The following is a 21,054-nucleotide window of genomic DNA, read 5'->3' as shown; positions in this document are numbered from 1 at the left end:
AGAGATCTGCTTTAAGGACGACAACATCACGGGTTGAGTCCTCCTCATGTGGAGGGCTGCCAGCCCTCAGTGTCAGGCGCTTTTCCTTCGGTCTCTCCTTCACACCGGCGTAAATATTTCAAGTAGGAAACTCTCAGAAAACGTATAAAAAAAAAAAGCTGCAGACGGTGTCTCACTGCTTTACTGGCTGGTCGCGTTACTTCTCTCCGTTTACCACACACACACACACACACACACACACACACACACACACACACACACACACACACACACACACACACACACACACACACACACACACACACACACACACACACACACACACACACAACCACCTGTCGCTCCAGCTGTTCTAGCTAATTTTAGCCGGCGGGCGTCCTAGGTAAAAACACAGCAGAAATAACAATCCCACTACTATTACTCCCGCTAGCCGTCAGAGTCAATATATCAGGACGGAGGCAGGACCGCTCCGGGTGTCTGAATCCGATGCCAGCGGGGGGGGTGGGGAGAAAAAGAAGGTGGTTTCCGTGCCCTTACAGAAAACCTCATCCTACACTGGAAACCGTTCAGGAATGGAAGCTCTGATTTAGCGTCTGAACCGGGTCGTGAGACCGGTCAATGTTTCATATTTAATCATCCGACGTGCGGATCGCTTTAGTCTGGCCCAGCGAGACATCCCAACGGCATGCCGGGTTTCTTTGTTTATCCTTTTCCGAAAACAACCTGTTCCCTTTCATTAGGACTTCTTAACGTTACTCAGGAGTGGTAGAATGACGTTCCCCAGCTGTAACAGAGGAGCAGCATAAAATAATGCATAACGTATGGGAAAGCCTGGTTATACGTCGTATAGCCTGTGGTCTAACGGAGCGCCATCACCTCGTCTTGACGGATGAGTGTTAATAGAGAGATCTATGCTGTGTGAACATCACACGTAGGCGACATAGGAAGCCGTCAAGCCAGAGCGCACATGTTCGGATCTTTAAATGCTCCAGTTTAACTGAACAAAGACCGCTGACCGGTATTATATTAACCACCGTAGATAATCTTAGAAAATGTGGATGCTCCTGATCTCAAATTTTATCCTTTTACTATAATTGTCTGCACTATGTTCAAATCAGAAAGATACCCGTACGCATGTTCATTCATATGTATTTTCCAGGTGTTTTCCATGCTAGCACCTGTATGACCCTGGGCAGACGTGCAGAGAAAGAGACTGAGGCCAGGAACACACACACACACACACACACACACACACACACACACACACACACACACACACACACACACACACACACACACACACACACACACACCCACCCACCAAGGGTTTATGGGTATCACAGTAGCCTGCTTAGGAAAATGGGAGAGTGGAACGTACACAAAAAAGACCACAGCGGCTGATTCAAAATTAAAAAGACCCCAAGTATCTATAAAAACACTGCTTCGCTTGGTTCACATCATGAGGGATCCCGAGGAGAACCTAAAGCCTGAGGAGCTAATACGCGGTTTAAACGCTGGATTCCCTGGCAGCGGACAGCTGAGCTTTGGAATTCAGCGGGGGTCTTCTGGATCCCTCGTCCTCGCCGCGACCTTTCAACCTCCGGCGGGCAACGGTTTTGAGGGATTTCAGGAAGCCCGATTCAGGGCCGACACTTTGGCAGCCGAAGCATTGAGGAGGAACACATACAGATGGGGTCCCGAGGATCGGCCGCACACCGTCCCTGTCCCGCTCACCCTACACTTCGGAAAGAACGACTAAGTGGTTCTAGCTGTGAGCCATTAGGGACATTCTTAAAGGGAGGAAAAATAACCAGAATTAGCAGCCCCGGCCCGGGGCGACCCCGTTTCCTCAGCCTAATTATCAAGTGATGGCGTTCTATTAACTACAGGAACTTTGCCATTATAATGAGAATTATTAGGGCTAATAGCAGAGGTAAGGGTTAGTGGGTGTGTGTGTGTGTGTGCGGGTGTGTGGTCCAACCCAGAGGCGCTTCGTAGCAGCAGGTGTGTCGTAGGGGTTGTTTAACAGAAACCTGGGGTTGCAATAATAAGACGGACGAGTGTATCTGAACTGAAAGTTTCTGAAGAATAAACTGTACTCGTCCACAAGTTAATCATACATGGAATCATTCTCTATACATTGCTTCAATATGTTCCACTTATGCACCTCCCTCACTGCAGCAACATCTCCCAACGACAACACAGTTCGTCTGAAAATGAGTGAGCTCTTACTGTAGCGCCCACTCGAGCCACTAGAGGGTGTTGACGTGACAACCTACATGGTGCAGTTCGTGTATCCCCAAGCTGGTGTGTTCTCAGGTTAAGGTTTAGGCGTAGCGGAGGCCGCGGCGATGGTGGGTGACTCACCGGCGATGTTGACGGAGGAGATGAAGGCCGCGAGCACGGCCAGCGTCTCGGCGGTGTTGGTGGGGGTGTAGCCGCCGCCCATCAGTGACAGACCACCCACGGCCGTCAGACCTGAGGAACACACACACGCAGAGAGGAATATTGGAAAAATTGCGGATTAGTTTCACACGGCTGGGGCAGGGGATGCGGCGGGGGGGGGGGGGGGGGGGGGGGGGGGCTCTTGTTGGAAACCACTAACAAGCTTTTCAGGAGAACAGAGGTGAAACGGAGACGCCGACGGAACGTTGGACGACGCAGAGACTGACAGCTGGCCGTCCGGCTTAACGAAAGAGACGACCAGGCGCCGCCACCGTCGGCCTTACAGCGGCCTGGGCAGGGAGTGGAGGCCCGTCAGTAGTCGCAGGATACCCCCGCGATAACAGCTCTGATCGCGCTACAGAAGAGGAGAAGGGGACATATTGACGGAGAAGGGTTTGTTTTTTTATGCCTCATTTTAAAGCTCAGAGAGATGGAGGGTGTCTTGGTCTTAGCAACACATATACAAAGTGTTCTTCACAAGATATACAAATTAAAATAACTTGCAGCATTTATACAGTCTATTCTATATGTTGTGTGTATACACACACACACCATATTTTAAATATGGTGTGGCAATAACACAGGCCTCGACTCTCATTGACTGGAAATGATTCAGTGGGCAGAGCAAGAGACACTCCCGAGCAAGATGACCCGCAGGTTTCCCCCGTTGAGATTAATATTTATGAGAATACTGTTGTACTTCGGTCAGATACGGTAAATACCCACCCCCCCAAACCCACACACACCTTACTCATTTCCTCTACCCAGTGATCTCTCCGTTGTAAGCTCTTCATGAGACTATTTACACATGTTTCTTGGATTCCTTGAAAACTGGACCGATCTACATGGATATTCAGAGATTCACCCACCCACCCACACACACAGCTCTGGTAGATAAAAGCTTGCATGGGATCTCCAGGTAGGGCCAAGCAGGCCTCTCTACCAGACACTGGATATCACGCCACAGGCTATGAGGACTAAGGATCACCCACCTGTGCTAAGGCCCGGCTGGTTGGATCGCACGGCTCCAGCCAATGACAACACGGCCGTGCCCACTAACCAACCCAACATTCCAACAGGCTTCCCTAACGTCTGTGTGTGCGCGTGTATGTGTGCACTTGTACGCGTGTGTGTGGATTCCATCCGTCTTAGAGTTTCCTTGACCGCAGTCTGTCAATGACAGGAATAAAAAGGTATTATAAAAAATATATAAGAGAACAGGGGGATGGGGAAGTCAGTCCTGCCAAGAATGGAGGGAAAACATTATGCTTCTAACGCCCGGGAGGTGATGGAGAGCAGACACACACCAAGATGTCTCTATTTGCTTTTTTATATATTCTATTTTACAAAATTTAAAATAATAAACTTTGTCTATTAGAAGGGTGGGTGTTAATCACCCGTCTGTTTTTAAAGGAAGCAAATTAAAACACGGTGGTCAAGGGGAATTGCTTCTTGACTGCCCCAGCAGACACCCTTCTCTGATCGTGTGTGTGCCAGGTGTATGCGCGTATGTGCGCGTGTTAATAAGACCTTTTGGCCCCCCGAGTGCCAAAGATCACAGACACCGCGTTACTTCCGACCCCCGTGCACCCTCAGTAGTGATCAAAGGGGTGGAACACACACGTGCATGCCACGCACATAACACACACGCAGACACACACCTCCAACCTCTTCACCCCTTGGTGTTGAGACGGAGGTGGCGATAAGGATACGACCCATTAGGGGATCGCTCACTCGTCTGTTTGGAAAATTGCATCCACAAAACCAACCAGGGGGCCGGAGAGGACGTGGATGAAAGGCCTCTGAAGCCTGCGTGTAAAGAGCGCCGCGTCTTTAGATGTTGGAAACTCCCTTCGGTTCCCAGCCCGCGCGTTTGGCTTTGGAGAACACACGTTGCAAATGGATCCAACGCAACAAGTCGTTATGTTGGATCCAGAACCAGGCCTGGTCGACGGTACGCCCTCCCGTCGTTTGGAGCCGACGCATTGATCACCGATCAATTGTGAAGCTTAGAGTCACAACACGAGAAGTACACAGGAACAGGGTTTGACTTCATTAACGGAATGGCCCGCCACTCCACCCCTGCCCCCTCCCGGTATGAATCAAACCCCGCCGCAAGGATGTCATTGCGTCGAGTGCAGACATGGATCTCCCGTCTCCTTGGTGAAGGCGTGGCGCGGCGTACCTGAGATGGCGTTGGTGACGGACATGAGCGGCGAGTGCAGGGCCGAGCTGACGCCCCACACCGTGTGGTAGCCCACGATGCCCGCCAGCCCGAACACCGTCACCATCTGGGTGAAGCCCGCGTTGGGGGCGGAGAGGCCCAGGCCCAGCAGGGTGCCAAAGCCTAGAGAAAGAGAATAAGAATATGAGAGAGAGAAAGAGAAAAATAAACAGAAGAGCTGTTTGGAACGACTAATTAAATTAACCATTACATAGTTCATACTGTGCAGGCTTTTATAAATGTGCAGGAAAGTTGTTAGAGAGAGAGAGAGTCATACAGATCACAGATTCATAACCGCTAACAATTAGACCATAGTGCCCTGATGCAACACAAACAAGGTTTATCAAACGGTCATGCTACAGAAACTGAGGAAAATGTGCAACGACGACATCAAACGAGAATACCCCTTGCCTAGTATCTTGTGGCAACGATTGAACAATATCAACTAAACACCAGTCAGCTTAAAGTGGATTTGCTTTGACGTTTGGCTGAAATCATTCCAACCGCTTTTTCTGAACATTTTTCCTAGCCATCGGCCGAAGGACGCTCGAATAAAAATAAACACATTTTTTCTCTTGCTTCATTTTTGGTTTCTCCTCCCCGGACGTCCAACTAGTGGCTTTCTGAAGCAGCACTTTCTTTCAGCACCAGTTACCAAATCCCGGCCTGCGATTCAGGAGGCCCTGACCCGTTAGGATGCTGAAACTAAAACACCATGTCCTCATCCCACTAAACGACTGAAGGTCTACGCATCCTCGGGCGACACCAGCACGTGAGCAAAACAACCGAGGCGTCTGAGACATCAACACGACCTAGCAACACAACCGAGGCATCTGGGACAACAACACGAACTAGCAACACAACCGAGGCATCTGGGAAAACAACACGAGCTAGCAACACGGTGGCAAGGCCCCGTAGGTTCCCTGTCGATCGATTCAGAGGCGCGAAAGCTACGGGACGTCCAGCGGGATGTCACGGATCACCGTTACGTGAATTGATCTTGAGAGAGGCTAACCTAGCTTAGATTTGTGTAAATCTTTGAAATCTTGCCATTTCTTTGCTTTTGAAAACTTTGTGAGCTTACAAAAACATAGGATGCGTGTGTGCACCAGTTAACACAAATATAAATAAGGAGAATGTTAAGATCCAGATGTGGCACCCAATGGTTATTTAGACAGTTGATGAATCTCCCTCTAGTGTACATCTGATATAATTGAAATTTTGAATTGAAATAACATTTGCAAAGCGACATTGTTTCATTGCAAATCTGTTTTAACCACGCCGTAGCATGCCACAAGTTGTCTGTCGTATGTCACTTCTCACATGTTGCATGTCACATGTCGAGGCCTTAAAGCTTCAAGGAGGCACAGGGGTCTCGCGTGTGCAGTCCGAGAGCAGCATCAAACGTCAGGCTGAACCGTGTGTGAGCCCCGTAATAAGGGGTCGGGGGGTCTGTGTGGGAAACCCCCGCCACAGAAGCACTTGAGACAAACGCACAGCGGGGGTTGGCCTGGCTTTTTACAACACACACTTCCTGACACTTACGGGGTGTGTGTGTGTGTACACGCCTGTATACCTGGCTGTCTCAGGCCCCCTCCCGCCACCCCGACACGCCCGGGTGAGAACCCCACCAGTAGTTGTAAATAGCCGGCCGTTAACCCAGCCGTCACCCTGGGGAGAAAACTAACACGGCCCCACATTAGACCTAGCGTCTCATCTAGTCTGGTTCTGTCCTCATTAATAACCATCGGCAGTTTCAAAAACAGCATTTCTCCCCCCCCCCCCCCCCCCAACAGTCGTACTTTGGATTTTTTATTTAAAACTTGGCCAAGGAGAGCAGAAAGTGAAACTTGAGATAAAGGAAAATCATCTTCGGGTTAACGGCCAACACTTTAAACCCTACACCAGGGGTCTCAGACTAACTGCCTGGGGGGCCCATTGGCCCCACATAACCCCCTGTTTCTCTACAGTCACCACTTTTATTCAACTGGTTCTAAAAGGAGTGCGTCTGAAGAATGAAACCCATCCAGCCATGACTCAACACACTTCGGTCAGTCTGGGGGGAAAAAGGTAAGAAAACACCTTCAGCAACGGCTGCAGACAACGTTTGATATAGTACAGGTCTAAGATTCACTTTTGGCATATTTCACACAACTTCTGCATTACATCTCTCCATAAATAGACCAACAGGCCGAACAAAGAGTCGTGGGTGTACTGACTCCAAGGGGATAAATTCTGGGTTCCATCCCCCAATATCACAATCCTACTGGAAGCAAGAAGTGACCTACCCCCAGCGTCGCGTGACCTACCCCCAGCGTCGCGTGACCTACCCCCAGCGTCGCGTGACCTACCCCCAGCGCCGCGTGACCTACCCCCAGCGCCGCGTGACCTACCCCCAGCGCCGCGTGACCTACCCCCAGCGCCGCGTGACCTACCCCCAGCGCCGCGTGACCTACCCCCAGCGCCGCGTGACCTACCCCCCAGCGTCGCGTGACCTACCCCCAGCGTCGCGTGACCTACCCCCAGCGTCGCGTGACCTACCCCCAGCGCCGCGTGACCTACCTCCAGTGTAAATGCTAGCGGTGGTGAGGTTGGTCCTGAAGGGGGACACCTCGGCAGCCTTCTCCGCCGCCAGTTCCTTCACACTCTTGGACTTGGGGGGCGCGGCCACGGGCAGGTTGTTGGGCTGGGGGGCCGGGAACAGGTTCCTCCCGTCCTGGTGGAGGTGGTGGGGAAGTGAGGGGGTGGTGGAGAAGGGGGTGATGGGGCAGGGAGGTGTGGGTGTGGTGGAGGGTGTGGCGGTGGGTGTGGTGATCATGGAGGTGGATGTGGAATTGGGTGTGGATGTGGAGGTCAATGTGGTTGTGAATGTGATAGAGGCTTTGAATATTTTCAAGGTGCTTAACTTAATTATACAGGAAAATGGATACTGCAAGACATATTATCCAAGGACATATTAGTAAATAATAGTTTTCTTAAAGTCTTTTGGATCGGCTTTGAATTAATTACCCGAAATCAGCGTTTCCCAATTTCCTCTGCATTTATACTTAGACATGTATAGACGGGCCGATATATATATAAAAAAATGCAAGTGTCCATAAATGGCTAATAATTGTAAACACTTAAAATCTGAGAATTCAACACAGCGTCTGAAGCTGAAGACAGCCTGTTGAGATTGACTAAGAAACGATGAAATATATTACTGTTAAATCCTCTTCAACGAACACGCTACTGCTCCAATGATAAGGCTGTTGGCGCCATCTTGTGGCAGACAGAGGCCATTGCAGCATTTAAAAACACATGTCCAAGATTGCAGCGTATGAACACATGTGTGCTGTCGCTTGGGGGGCCCCAGGTACCTGCATGACGACGGAGCCGCGGATGACGTGGTCCATGGTGCCGTAGTCAAACTCCTCCTTCACGTTGAAGTGGAAGTTGTCCGTGCCGGGGCTGATGGCGCGGATGAGCTTGGTGATGTTGTTGGAGTACAGCGTGCTGGACTGGGTGGGCAGGCGGCTGGGCAGGTCCGTGAAGCCCACGTGGGTCACGCCCTGGGAGGGGAACACAACAGCGCAGCGTTCTTCACTTTTGCAACAAACAAAAAAAAAATGCTCTTGGACGAATCTAGTGATGCCTAGGGTTTAAAAATACAATAATGTAATTGCAGTAACAGATTGTAATGTTATTTGAATGTTACAGGCGTAGGTCAAATCAGTTTATCAAATTGCCTCACTATAAGCCAATGTAGCAAAAAGCCATGCTTTTCAACCACCATTCCCAGCTATAAATCCATTTATATAGTCTAAAGAAAATATATAGAAAAAAAAAAACACATCATGAATACTATCATTTCAGCCCAATGGACGCAGACAGAACACCATTCGCTTCAACAGCGACCCTCTGACTTTGTCCAAGGTGAATGCAAAAGGGGCCACCATTAATGCCAGTCACGAGACAGGTGGTGGTGGAGAGCATACCACTCGTACCAGCCCACTTTATGATGGCATGTCCAGTCGCCTATGTACTGCATGTCAACGGCTCGTATTTGTGTATCATTTGTGTAAGCCGACACGAAAGTCAAACCAAGTTTTCAACTGCAAAGGTGACGAGCGCACAGACGTCGCGATTGGTCGACGCCAATCATGACAGCCTTCCAGAGGTTCTGGTACAGATTCAGCAGGAGGAGAGTGTTATTGTAATGATATGCGTGTGTATTTTGGGGTATTACCTTGTGAACGCTGAGCTCTCCTGGCACCGTGGTCTCGATGTTCCCTCCAGCCTCGGCGGCCAGGTCCACCACCACCGAGCCGTCCTTCATGCTCTCCACCATGGGCGTGGTGATGAGGATGGGGGCCTTCCGGCCTGGAGGGGGGAAGGATGGCAGCAAAAAACAGGTCAGAAAATTTGCGGTTAAACAAATACGCGCCCGGCTTGCAGTGCAGCTGTCGACACACCATCAATACAGATTCTGATCGTTTAACTAATGAATGATAATTGATTTCTTTATGACGGTGTGCATTACCATCATTATCATACTCACAGTAAATCATGATCAGGTAACATTGGTTCAACGAACAAATCTACAGCTGCAAAACCTTTCCTCACTTAACCTTCAACCAATACAAATCAGAATGTTTCCATTCTCCGTCATCTAAAAAAAGGTAGGTACGCTCTCAACGTCATTCCATGGATGTCATTAATACTTCCTCCCGTGTGTACCAGTGTCCTATACCCTGAATAGCATGGTGTGCGCGTGTCCCTGCATACCGGGGATGAGGGCTGTGCTGATTAGGATGTCCACCTCCAGACACTGCTTGGCGAACAGCTTCATCTCGGCCTCAATGAACTCCGGGGACATCTCCTTGGCGTAGCCCCCCTGGCCTTCTCCGGACTCCTTGAAGTCCACCTCCAGAGGCTCCGCCCCCAGGGACTTGAACTGCTCCAGGGCTGCAGCTCTGGGGTGAGGGGGGGGGCAAACACAAAAAGTTAACCAACCAATCAAAGGACAGCTACCAAAGTGAACTTTAGACACTCGTATGCATGATCAGAACCAGAAGCCAACTTACCGGGTGTCGAATCCCCTGACGATGGCTCCCATCGCCCTGGCAGTACCGGCTGCAGCCAGCCCTGCCACACCCCCGCCAATGATGAGCACCTACACACACACACACACACACACACACACACACACACACACACACACATAGTCAGGTAACAACAATTGACAGCGTTTTTCATGGGAAATCGAAAAGAAGGACGCAAGAATGAAAGTGTTTCCGACGCACCTTTGCAGGGGGGACCTTCCCGGCAGCGGTGATCTGTCCAGTGAAGAAGCGGCCGAAGCTGTTGGCCGCCAACACCACTGCCTTGTATCTGAGGAGGGTTGCCATAGAGACAGCAGATCAGTCCACCTGGGGGCAGTCACACTGAACCTAGCCTTAATGCATGACATGTCCTGAAACATAGTCTGTATGTTGGATAGGAACGCAACCAAACATTACTTCCCTTGCTTGAGTCTTGATTGATTAACTGTATATTTGTAGTCTTTGATCAATCAAAACGAGCAAGTCAAAAAATACAAGCAAGTTTTCCTTTTTCAGGAAAAAGTTTGGCATAGACATTTCCCACCAATCCCAGCCTTCCACCCCCGCCACGTACCCGGAGATGTTGGCCATGGAGCTGAGCGCGTCGAAGCCCTGGGCGATGGTGACGCGGGGCACCTGGTCCATGGCCAGCACGGTGGCCTTCTTCTGGGCCAGCAACTCCAGCAGCTCGGGGTTCTGGGCCGGGTACACGAAGCTGAACAGCGTGGCCGACTCCTTCATCAGCTCGATCTCGTTGACCAGGGGCGCACGCACCTGGGCGCCGTGGAGGGGGGGTTTGGGGGGGGGAATGGAGGGGGATAGGTTGAATGGTTAATCAATAGGGGGCAGTCATTTCAGCAACACTTCTCTTTTCATGCCTGGTCGCGTTTGAAAATCTGATTTTAATCTCGACGAGTCTCATCTGGTTTAATAAAATAAAGGATCTAATAAAATGTAAAAACAAATTTATTACGCAAGATTGTTCTTCCAACTGAAGGAATAATTGAATCCTTCTGGTTCGTCCCAGAGCACTGCACCCCTGGGGCGGAGCCGGACGATGTTATTACTGGAGACCGAACCGGCTAAAGTCTCTCCGGCTTGGGGTCGTGACCCCAGACAGAAGTGAATAACTCCTAACACATCCTGACGTCGGCCGTCTTTAAACGGGGAGCTGAGACGAGTCTAGGCAGCCGAACGACACACTTTCCCCGTTCCCGTCGCGCCCACCACCGAACCAACACGTCTCCTCCGCTTCCCTGCGTTTCAGTTGGCGGCTATGGCGGGACATTCTGGACGGGTTTAATTGTTGCCGTGCCCTTGGGATGTAGAGGGGTTACTAATTGTCCTTTTCCAGGACCTTATAAATGCTTTAAACACACCCCGTTGTCTCCGCCCTTTCCTTCCACACCAGCTTCACATCTGCACTGTGTCACTGCTTAATAGCAGCAATTACTTGGTGGGTTTGAGGTTCTATTATTTTCTCATCATTTGATTAAATTATTTTAAAAAAATAAGTAGTTTAGCAGTGGTTGAACGCATCATTAGAATTCTATGAAGCATAGAAGTTACTGCACATAAAGTTCAGCATTGGCCACCATTTACTCAAAAATGTATTCATTGGCAAGCTTCCCCCCTCCACTAGATTTCCCCTAGATTTGTGACATTACAGCATTGATGAAAACCCAACAATGTAACGCAGTTTCATCCACGTCACTCACCATCCCTGCGTTTCCCGTTCGTTGCGACAAAAAGTCTTCAAAATCAGGCTGTTTGCGTCCCTGCTGTTTGTAATTACCCTCTTTTTGTCAGTTAAGGCTGTAAACTAACCTTCATTGGGTAAACACAACATCATTCATAACCGTCAGTCACTGCCATGGGACGACCGATGTCATGATGACATAAGTGCGTTAGCGGTGGGTTACTTGGGGGAAGGGGGGAGCCTACCTTGACCAGGACGTCAGACGCCAGCACGTCCTTGGCGTCCCGGATGGCGGCACCCGCCTGCACGTACATCTCGTCGGGGAACTTGGAGGCGTCGCCGGCGCCGGCCTCCACCACCACGTTGAAGCCCTGCTTGATGAGCGCCTGCACCCCGGCGGGGGACAGGGCCACGCGGCGCTCGTCCAGAAACACTTCCTTAGGGACGCCCACCGTCAGCTGCTTGTAGGGGATCCCTGGGGGGGGGGGGGGGGGAGATAAGTGTATGTTACGCACTAATTGTATGTCGTACATCCTGCCACTTAAACTAAATAGTACTTAGCGTTGTGTAGCCTCTTATCCTAGCTATATTGTTGTATATGGGAATGGGTTAACCTAGCAATTGTAAATGCCCAGCCTTGTTTCTATGAATATCTTTACTTTACCCACAGCGAAATGTTTCCTTCTTCTGACAAAAGTACTTATTGCAAGTCACTTTGCATAAAAGCGTCTGCAAAATGCCCTGAATGTAGATGGAAGTGGAGAACGCTTTGCTTTTTATCGTAAACCGCTCATCAACTGTCTGGCAATAACCTAGAAATGTATAACCAAGAACATGTTTTCCCGGACAGAGCTCATTTTGTTTTGTGCTCATATTTCAAATGTGTGTCTTCTTATCAATCACCAGAAATAAACACCAATAGACATTATTTCCCCAAAGTGCGTGGGGGAGGTGGGGTTGAAAATTAGACAAAGATTGGCATGAAGGTGCAAAGAGGGTTTCCCCTTAAATTTGCACCAGGGGGGGTGCGGGCTTAATGCCCGCACCCACACCTGAACATTAAGGACCCGCTATCTAAGCTCTAGGGGCGGGACTTCAACTGTCCTGGGTTATTCCTTTATCCTAGATCAGTGTGTGCCCGACCAAGGCGGGAGAATGATTGAAGAGCATTCCAGGGGAGCAGGTTATGGCCGGTATAACAAAGTGCAATCAGGCAATAAAAATGTAATGTAGACTCAAATAAATTGTATACAGAATCAACATCCGACTGGGGCAGTACAGAGTTGGATCATAAAGAAAACTCCCCACCTCTGACTTTTTTATTCTTTACTATTCTTCAAATGATATTTAATAAAATCCCCAAGATGTGTTTTACATACTGGATTTTAACCACAAACGTAAGATGATTATTTTCCCTTAATGTATGAAATGTGGCTTTTACCACTAAGAAAACGGTCAGACTGGATCAGAATATTCTTTCTCAGTGTAATACGCAGACAGGCTTGAAGTCCTCCTCTGGCTCACAGCCGAGAGGACGTGTTGGCCTGGCCCTTTATTACACACGGTCGGCTGGAGCCACGGCATGTGATGGGCAGAGGGGGGTGATGTGATACGGGAGCAGAAGCGAGGTCTTAAAGGGGGAAGGACGGCAGGCGTGCGTAGCCCCGTTTGTTTTTACCATAAATATACCTGCTAGGCCAAAGTCAAGGTGACCAGCCCGACAAGGACAGCGCTTCCAAGGACAGAATAAGTCAAGAGGAACTGATTTCATCCAATTCAGAAATGTAAATGTGAAAAAAAAAGGAGAAACAGGAACTACCCAAAAAAAAAGTCATTTATGATTCATTGATATTCTCACTCATCACATGTCGGTGGCAAATAGGCCACGGGTTGGAAACCCGTATGGAAAATTCCATTGACCTGCGAGGCCACCATACACAAACACTCCAGCCAATCACACAAGGACCTCAGCTTTCTACCTGCCGACGTCAAGTCTCTCCTCTTTTATAGTAGTGATCAATGATATACATATCACAACAATAAAATCTTGGAAAGATATTCTCAGATTTCTTTCAGGGCTTCACACTGCCAGATATCCAAAAAAGGGCAAGAGAACACATCAAAACAATGGAGACTTGATAGAGAACACACCGGAGCAGCATATAGTCCAGTAGTGCAACTCAAGTCCTGCACACGTATCAGAGTTGTTATGCTCCAATATTGGTTGAGAAAGTTTAGCTTGACCACATAATGGAAAGTATTAACTTATAATAAAACAACAAACGAAATATGTAGGACCTAAAGTAGCCCCAACACAAAGGAGGCTAGGTCTCATACACCCTAGTTAAGGCTATACCCCTATAGGAGCAGAGGCATTGGCCTTTACAGAATTAAAGTAATCGGTCAGGTGGTTGATACGCTGTCCAGAATAGTTTGGCGGTTGTAACTGGAGCAGGCCTGTCAGCAGCAAGGCTGTCCAGCAGGTGTCACAGCTATAACAAACATACTCATGCATATAATGTACACTGTGGCTACACACAGACCTTAGAAGTCCTTCAGCTCACTGGGGGAATAGTGTGCGTGTGTGCAACACATCCGCACACACAAACAGTGACCACCTGTAACCAGTTGTTACTGGTGTATGCTGACATCCAACACACACAAGTTGTAATTCATGTGACCTTGGAGCAGAACAAACACAGGCAGAAAGCCTACTCAATATGTAAACGGACGATGCATACATGTCCAGGACTCACAGATTGAGATGAGGAATGAAATAAAATAAATTAAAAAATTCAATAGTACAATTTAGAGTAGAATAATCGACATTCCTTTCTAGACTCAGCATATAACCTTTTTGTTCCACCTTTCGGCAGTCAACCAAAATATGTTTTTAACTATTAAAGAATGACACCATTTTAAGTAAAAACTAAGCATTAATAGTTTTATATTTTGTTTTGCTGAATGTACAGACTCGTATTGCAGAACTACAGCAATAGATGAGCTTGTTTGGGACACATTACCATGGAAACATTTTGTGTCACCAAGCAAACACAACCATGCATTGTAATGCTTTTTACAAAGAGCCTAAAATCAGACCCCAATCAGATCCTGATTGACTCTTCGCAGATTATTACAATATTTACGAATTTAGGCCATTTAATGCAACCAACATAAAGACACAGTTTATGTATAACCATAGATTGTTCTGTGCTACCAAACAGGGTACATCAAATTCAACATAGCTGTTCTGGGTCGGAGGTGACCAGACTCTAGATCTTGGATGTGATCCAAGGAGCAGGACATCAAGTCTCTGAACTGGCCCTTGATTAGAGTCAATACAATAGTCAGGATTAATCCAAGAGGAGGACTACAAATTGTGATTAGAGTCAATAGAATAGTCAGGATTAATCCAAGAGGAGGACTACAAATTGTGTGGTCTTATCACACTTCCCCAAAACATAAAAACATTATCTGGCCACATGTTCTAAAAGTACAAAAATATGTAAATGTAACAATTTAATAATATTGAAGTAGCAGTTGTATTATCAATGTGTAGTTTTATACTACGAGCAGCACTCCGGTTCATTACTAGTTGATCAGTTTGCTAGATAGCAACAGTAGGACCTATGGGATTTTCAGTGGAATTTTTGCCTTTATATCTAAATTGTTTATTACTGAAGTGAAAACCATAAGGATTAAGTTGTCCTATTGTAATTTATCACCATATCTGCAGCAGAGAAGCTCAGATTCCAACAGAACATAAAAAATAACTTGAAAATCCCACTTTAACAAGGTCGCTGTTCTCATGTCATGAGCAAAGCATTCATTTATATCCTCTAGAATAGTTAAGGATTATCCTGTATAATACTGTTTCACCCGGAAGGTAGGATTATGTAGACGCTGAATTCATATCCAATAACAACCAATGATTATTAGATAATATCTGACCACTATATTATATCTGACCAATATACAGAACTCTTTTCGTTTTGAAAAAAGAACCAACAACAAACTGTCTTCTTATGGATTTAAAACATTAGTTACTATCAGATTATCTGGGGGCTCGGATACATGCGGAACATATCTTCAAAAGACTCGGTCTGAACCGAGAAAGAAGACAACACATAAAAGGTTGCATTCACCTCTTGGCTTTCAATTGGATCACAATGTGACGGACCCTAACTGGGTCCCCTGGCCTGATATGCAAAGGTTGTGTCACACAACAATGTATGACAACACACATCTCCAGGCTATGGGAATAGTTCAGTCAAAGGCAATATTTCTCAGCCTGTGGTTCATTTACCACATACCACTTATTATTCTATAAATAGTGTCACTTTATGCATTCATCACTGTCATCACTTCATTAACAATCCCATTTTTTCGATTGCAATGTTTGCCAGTGCTATTTTGAGTTGAATCACCACAATGGAAGCATATGCAGCATTCTCCTTTCATTGTCTCCCACTGGCTTTGGCCTCCTTGAACTAATAATTGTGTATAATTGTGTTTTGATCTACTTTTTACCAGTTGCATATGAGGTGGTCTTGATGAGTGGTACACCTTAAGATAAAAAGGTTGGGACCCACTGTCCCAGGGTCTCAGGATATCCAGCCGACAGGGCCGGTAGCCCTGCCCCAGTGTGCCTTACCTGGAGCGGCGCATCTCGCCAGGGCCTGCTGGGTCCGGAAGTAGCGCACGCACGGTAGCTTGACCGCACGGGCACTCTGTATCTTGGCACACGCTAGCCCGCTGAACACGGGAGCGGAGCAGCTGGCCGCTACAACACGCAGGAGGCTGGTCATGGTGCACGGCTCGCACGCACACACGCACACACTTGGCAGCAGGAGCTCAGGGGGACCGACAGCACGCCTCCTAGTGGCGGGCAGGGGGAAGGCAGGTGAGGCCAAGGAGCATTCAGCACCCTCAGCAGTTATTCATTACTTCCACTCACAAGTGAACATTTGAATAGGGCGTACTAGCCCAGCCCTTTGATGATTTGCCGCCGTATTCCTCGGACAGGTGCACATGGAAGTCTGGAAATCCTATGGCCATGAATCGTGTTATAGCAGTTTAGCCTTTTAGTCATTGTTTGCCCATGTAGTGTCTATTGGAGTAGATTGTTATGAAAAAGTACCCTAGACTGCAGCCTTCAAAACAAACATATCCTTAATTAGAATGCACATGTTTTTATAAGACGCTTAAATTCACTTAGTTCAGCAGAAGACAATGCCATGTATATAATAATCAACTTGTGGCACTCACCTACAGTCTCTAGTCTAGTTTTTAAATAATCCAATGATCCGTTTTTTTTGACAGCTGCACTGTGCAGCTGTGTAATTATGTGGTTCATCCACGTGGCATTTTTTGACTGAAAATATGCATTGATTGATATAGAATTGTTTTTGTAAAAAGTAACATGCATGGCCCCCTAGCATCGGGACGACCGTGAGGTTCTCTTGTCTAGAGTGGGGAAGTCACCTGTGGTTTTCACATGCTTTCCCACGACGCCAAAGCAGACTACGTGTGCATACTACTAGTGCACTGTGGCTCCCCACTGCTCCAACCAGAGCGGTCCACACTGCGAGGGATCATCGTCGACCGCTTTGACTTCGTACGATATTTATCATGCGTCAGCTTTACGTTGGTGATTTAATCATTGACACATTGCTACAATAAGTTAAATGCAAAGTGGACCAGCAAAGGAACAACTCATGTGGAAAAACAGACCTATATGACAAGGTTGCATGGTTGAAGGTTATCCAACCCCATAAAGCGTATGTCACCATACACTAAAACGATATCAAATATTAGCAGTTGTACATCAAGAAATGTATTGCATCCATTTAGATTGGGACCGTGCCATTCAAACTTGTATACAATAACTAAATGGGTCATTTGTATACGCATTTAATTGGAGAAGTTTCCTTTCCTTATCCTAGCCATCCGCCTCAGGGCAGGAAAGTAGTCCGCATCTCGAGCCACTACGCCCGCCTCCTGAAGCCCGACCAACAGCCTGTTGTCGGGGGTTAGGAGGCGGCTGAGCGGCTCAGCTGTGGACTCACTTTCCTTTTCGCTGCACAAACTAACGGGGGAGAAGCTAACCGAGGCTAGCGACGCTAACAGAAAAAATAGCGGGAACCCGACGTGTTTCCACGGGCGAAACAAGTGCAAACAAACACATTCAAAGCAGGTGCTTGGTTTGAGCGCCAGACATTACCTGCACAGAGAACGACGAGTGACCTCACTGACGGCGGAGACGCTTCACTGTGAGCATAAACACAGCAGCAGGGTGAACTCGGATGAACCGGAAGGTCTGGTAAAGCAGAGTCGGAGTCAGAAGGCGGATTATTTTTGGATCTATAATTTCATCCAAATGTCACGTTTTCATGTCTGCGTTGTCACTTTCTGCAGGACATCAGGTCGGTTAAACTCGAATGAATCTGTTTTAAATAATGTCAACCACGTTATTTATTTTGTTTATCCCTTTCGTTTATTCATAGAACGATGTCTCTATATTACAAGCAGATGTGTAAATGTGTTAAAACCAAACATCCAAGCAAAATATATGTGAATGGTGTCAAAAATGTGTCAATGTCAAAAACATAATTAAAAACATAATTAAAGCTGTATCTTCCTTCAATATTGTTATTGCAGTAGCACTATCATCCACTAAGGGGCACTTTTCAATCTTTTTCTGCAATTAACTTGAATGTACGACAAGCTAAACAGCGATGAAACAACAACATCAATAACTACAACAACATTAGGCTTAATAATAGTATAGTATAATATAGTATATATAGTATAGTATAATAGTAACTAGAAAATGCATTTCCTGCAGGAAATACGGTTAGTGCTGTAGTAGTGCAAAATGATGATGAATATATGTTGTAGTAAAGCCCTAGTTTAAGACGTAAAGAAATGTGAAACGGCTTAAATTAAGTGAAAAGATTTGAACAGAGTCTAAACAACATTGTTAACATACACACCGTTTTAAAAAAGTAAGATGGTTGGAAACAAATAAAGTGAAGAGTTACTGATAAAGTTTGAATACATTTGAGATCAAATAGAATAGCTGAGCTATTCAGATTGAAGTGTGTGTGTGTGTGTGTGTGTGTGTGTGTGTGTGTGTGTGTGTGTGTGTGTGTGTGTGTGTGTGTGTGTGTGTGTGTGTGTGTGTGTGTGTGTGGGGGGGGGGGGGGTTCGTAGGCCCCCTGAGAGGGGGTCTTAAAATGAAAATGTGTAAATGCCATGTGTCTAGAGTGCAAAACGTATTAGTGACCCTCTCTGAGACACATAACATCACGATATATATATTACTATCAAATAATTTAAGGATAGACAAGGTGATTATAAAACCATGTTCCATGAAAGTTTGATTTAACTCATGCTACCAAAAGAAAACGTGATCCGGTCTGCCGAAACACATAGGTACACGCAGGGGCGCCGAAAAGGGGGGGTAAAGGAGACGGATTCTAGGGGCCCATGATGGAGGGGGGGCCAGAGATGCCCCTAATGATGATGAAATTATAATACAGAAATATACTGTTCTTTTCATGGGGCCCAAAATCCCTAGCGGCGCCCCTGGGTACAGGCCTAACAGCATGGGGGCTTCCTCTTTGGCCTCCTCGGCGGCCCTTGGGATTCCATCACACACGCACAGGCACACGCACGTCACACACATTGCAAGTCACCGCTGGTTAGCGGGGCTCCGACACCGGCATCGCCGATGGCTATGGCCGCTAGTGATGGATTCAATGATTATTTTCCTTGATTCAGTTCGCGTCGGTCAGTTCGCCAAGAAGAGTCGTTCAGAATCGTTCGTTCATTCAGTCGAGTTTCCGGTATAGCGGTGAATCGAAACGTGGAATGAACGGTTCTCAGCTGTGTCAGACTCATCTACTCCCTCATTCTCAAACGATCGTGGAAGTCGGTCATCAATGAATATCAGGGGCGATTCAAGGTTTCCAACTTTTGGGGGGGGCTCAGCCCCCAGGAAGCCACAGGGGTATATGAAGTATATAGAGGTGTGTGTGTTTGTGTGTGTGGGGGGGGGGGGGGATTTTGAATATCTTAGATGTGATTTCCTGCATTCTGCTGCATTTTAGGGTGACCTGGTGGAGTTCCTAAATTTATTCTGTTGGGGGGTATATCTATCTATTTATCTATCAATCCAACACATTGTATATTTTTGAACAGTCTGTTGGTTTATTGTCAGAAAAGCACAGACCTTTTGTAACAGTTTAACCTCAGTTAAACTCATAATACCAATGAGTATTTCATCCCAGAGGAAGGATTAACACATTTTGGCTAGACTCTAGCTCTTAAAGAATAAATAAATACAACTTAACCTTTTTATCTAAGTTATAGACAACACTGTTGTAAATGTATTATTATTATTATTATTATTATATTATCCATGATTTTTCTTATGTCCTGTCCAGGATTCTGTGACTTTTATTTTCTTAGTTACTATGCTGTTGCATGTCTTAGCCAATAGATGGCAGTGTAAGCTAAATAATAAAGTTCTGAACCACTAAGTGATGAAAGGTAAAAAAAAAACTGTTTGGATGAAGGAATAATCAAATATATATGTGAACTCTGTGATAACAAATTGAGGTTCATTCAATTTCCTCTGGGTAATTCTGGCTCAAAGATTACCATATTTTCCCCACTTTTTTTATTACAGTTACTGAAACACATTGGTTTTCAAAGTAAACGGACATGGTAAACATGGAAAATACAAAAAAGTGAAGACAAAGTAAAATGCGAACTTCAAAACAAATATTGTTTCATCAAAATCGGAATATTGTATCAACATTCATTTTTATAAAACTTGTGATGCAAAAAAATCAACAAGTGAAACATTTACAAGCCTGATACTATAGAAACAGACCACTATTCCAGGAGCACTAAACTATGTCGGCTCACTTTCAGGGAGGCAAATCTATCAATCAATCGTTCAGGATCTATTTTCTCAAGAACATCACTCTCAACAGACATACTTATCATGCTATAGGCACCATTACAAGCTTCTGCCGGCTAAAACATGAAGCAATTAAAAAAAGAGGCATTGTTACACCGAATTCGGTAACCCACCGAAAAGTGTGACCCCAGGGGGCGGGTCTTTCTTTTCTTGATACAAACGTTAATTCTAAACAGCATTTTACAAAGTAGCATATAATAGGAAATGCTCAAAGGTATCAACTAATTAAACACTGACTAGCTTTTTATGGGGAAAGAAGCAACGGCGAAGGACCTTACCAAACGCCCTATCCATTGTATGGGTCTGGTCTCTATTTATTAAGCACATTGCAAATAACAAGATGAGGGGGTGGGGGGAAATCTTATGTTTTATTTATGTTTTGTTATAATGCACACCGTTTTTTCAACTTCATGCCTGTCTACTTCAAACTCGTGCAGCGTGCATGTTGCAGAAAATGTGCAACAGCGCCCCCTGGGGTCACACTTTTCGGTGGGTCGCAGAATTCGGTGTAACACCGGTTCTATATATAGTTCGGACCCAGACGCTCTCAAGGGTCCTACCTGCAGAACCCCCGGAGAGGAACCCCAGCAGCAGCAGCAGTCGTACCGCC

The 21,054-nt window shown here is 46.6% G+C and overlaps 1 protein-coding gene across 1 annotated transcript in view; it reads right to left on the bottom strand.

The window, feature by feature from the left end:
• Positions 1 to 17,782, bottom strand: part of nnt (nicotinamide nucleotide transhydrogenase) — a 31,437-nt gene extending 13,655 nt beyond the window's left edge. The window contains exons 1-12 of the mRNA XM_056588165.1: positions 17,676 to 17,782; positions 16,107 to 16,330; positions 11,698 to 11,927; positions 10,328 to 10,527; positions 9,955 to 10,042; positions 9,736 to 9,824; positions 9,437 to 9,624; positions 8,898 to 9,031; positions 8,029 to 8,220; positions 7,232 to 7,385; positions 4,631 to 4,792; positions 2,368 to 2,478 (exon numbers count right to left, since the gene is read on the bottom strand). Coding sequence (XP_056444140.1) covers positions 2,368 to 2,478; positions 4,631 to 4,792; positions 7,232 to 7,385; positions 8,029 to 8,220; positions 8,898 to 9,031; positions 9,437 to 9,624; positions 9,736 to 9,824; positions 9,955 to 10,042; positions 10,328 to 10,527; positions 11,698 to 11,927; positions 16,107 to 16,260 — 1,702 coding nt within the window. The 5' untranslated portion in view covers positions 16,261 to 16,330; positions 17,676 to 17,782. The remainder of the gene's footprint in view (positions 1 to 2,367; positions 2,479 to 4,630; positions 4,793 to 7,231; positions 7,386 to 8,028; positions 8,221 to 8,897; positions 9,032 to 9,436; positions 9,625 to 9,735; positions 9,825 to 9,954; positions 10,043 to 10,327; positions 10,528 to 11,697; positions 11,928 to 16,106; positions 16,331 to 17,675) is intronic.
• Positions 17,783 to 21,054: the final 3,272 nt, after the last annotated feature.

Source organism: Gadus chalcogrammus, chromosome 4 (assembly GCF_026213295.1).
Source record: "Gadus chalcogrammus isolate NIFS_2021 chromosome 4, NIFS_Gcha_1.0, whole genome shotgun sequence".
Taxonomy (NCBI): domain Eukaryota; kingdom Metazoa; phylum Chordata; class Actinopteri; order Gadiformes; family Gadidae; genus Gadus; species Gadus chalcogrammus.
This window is presented reverse-complemented; position numbering and strand designations above follow the sequence as displayed.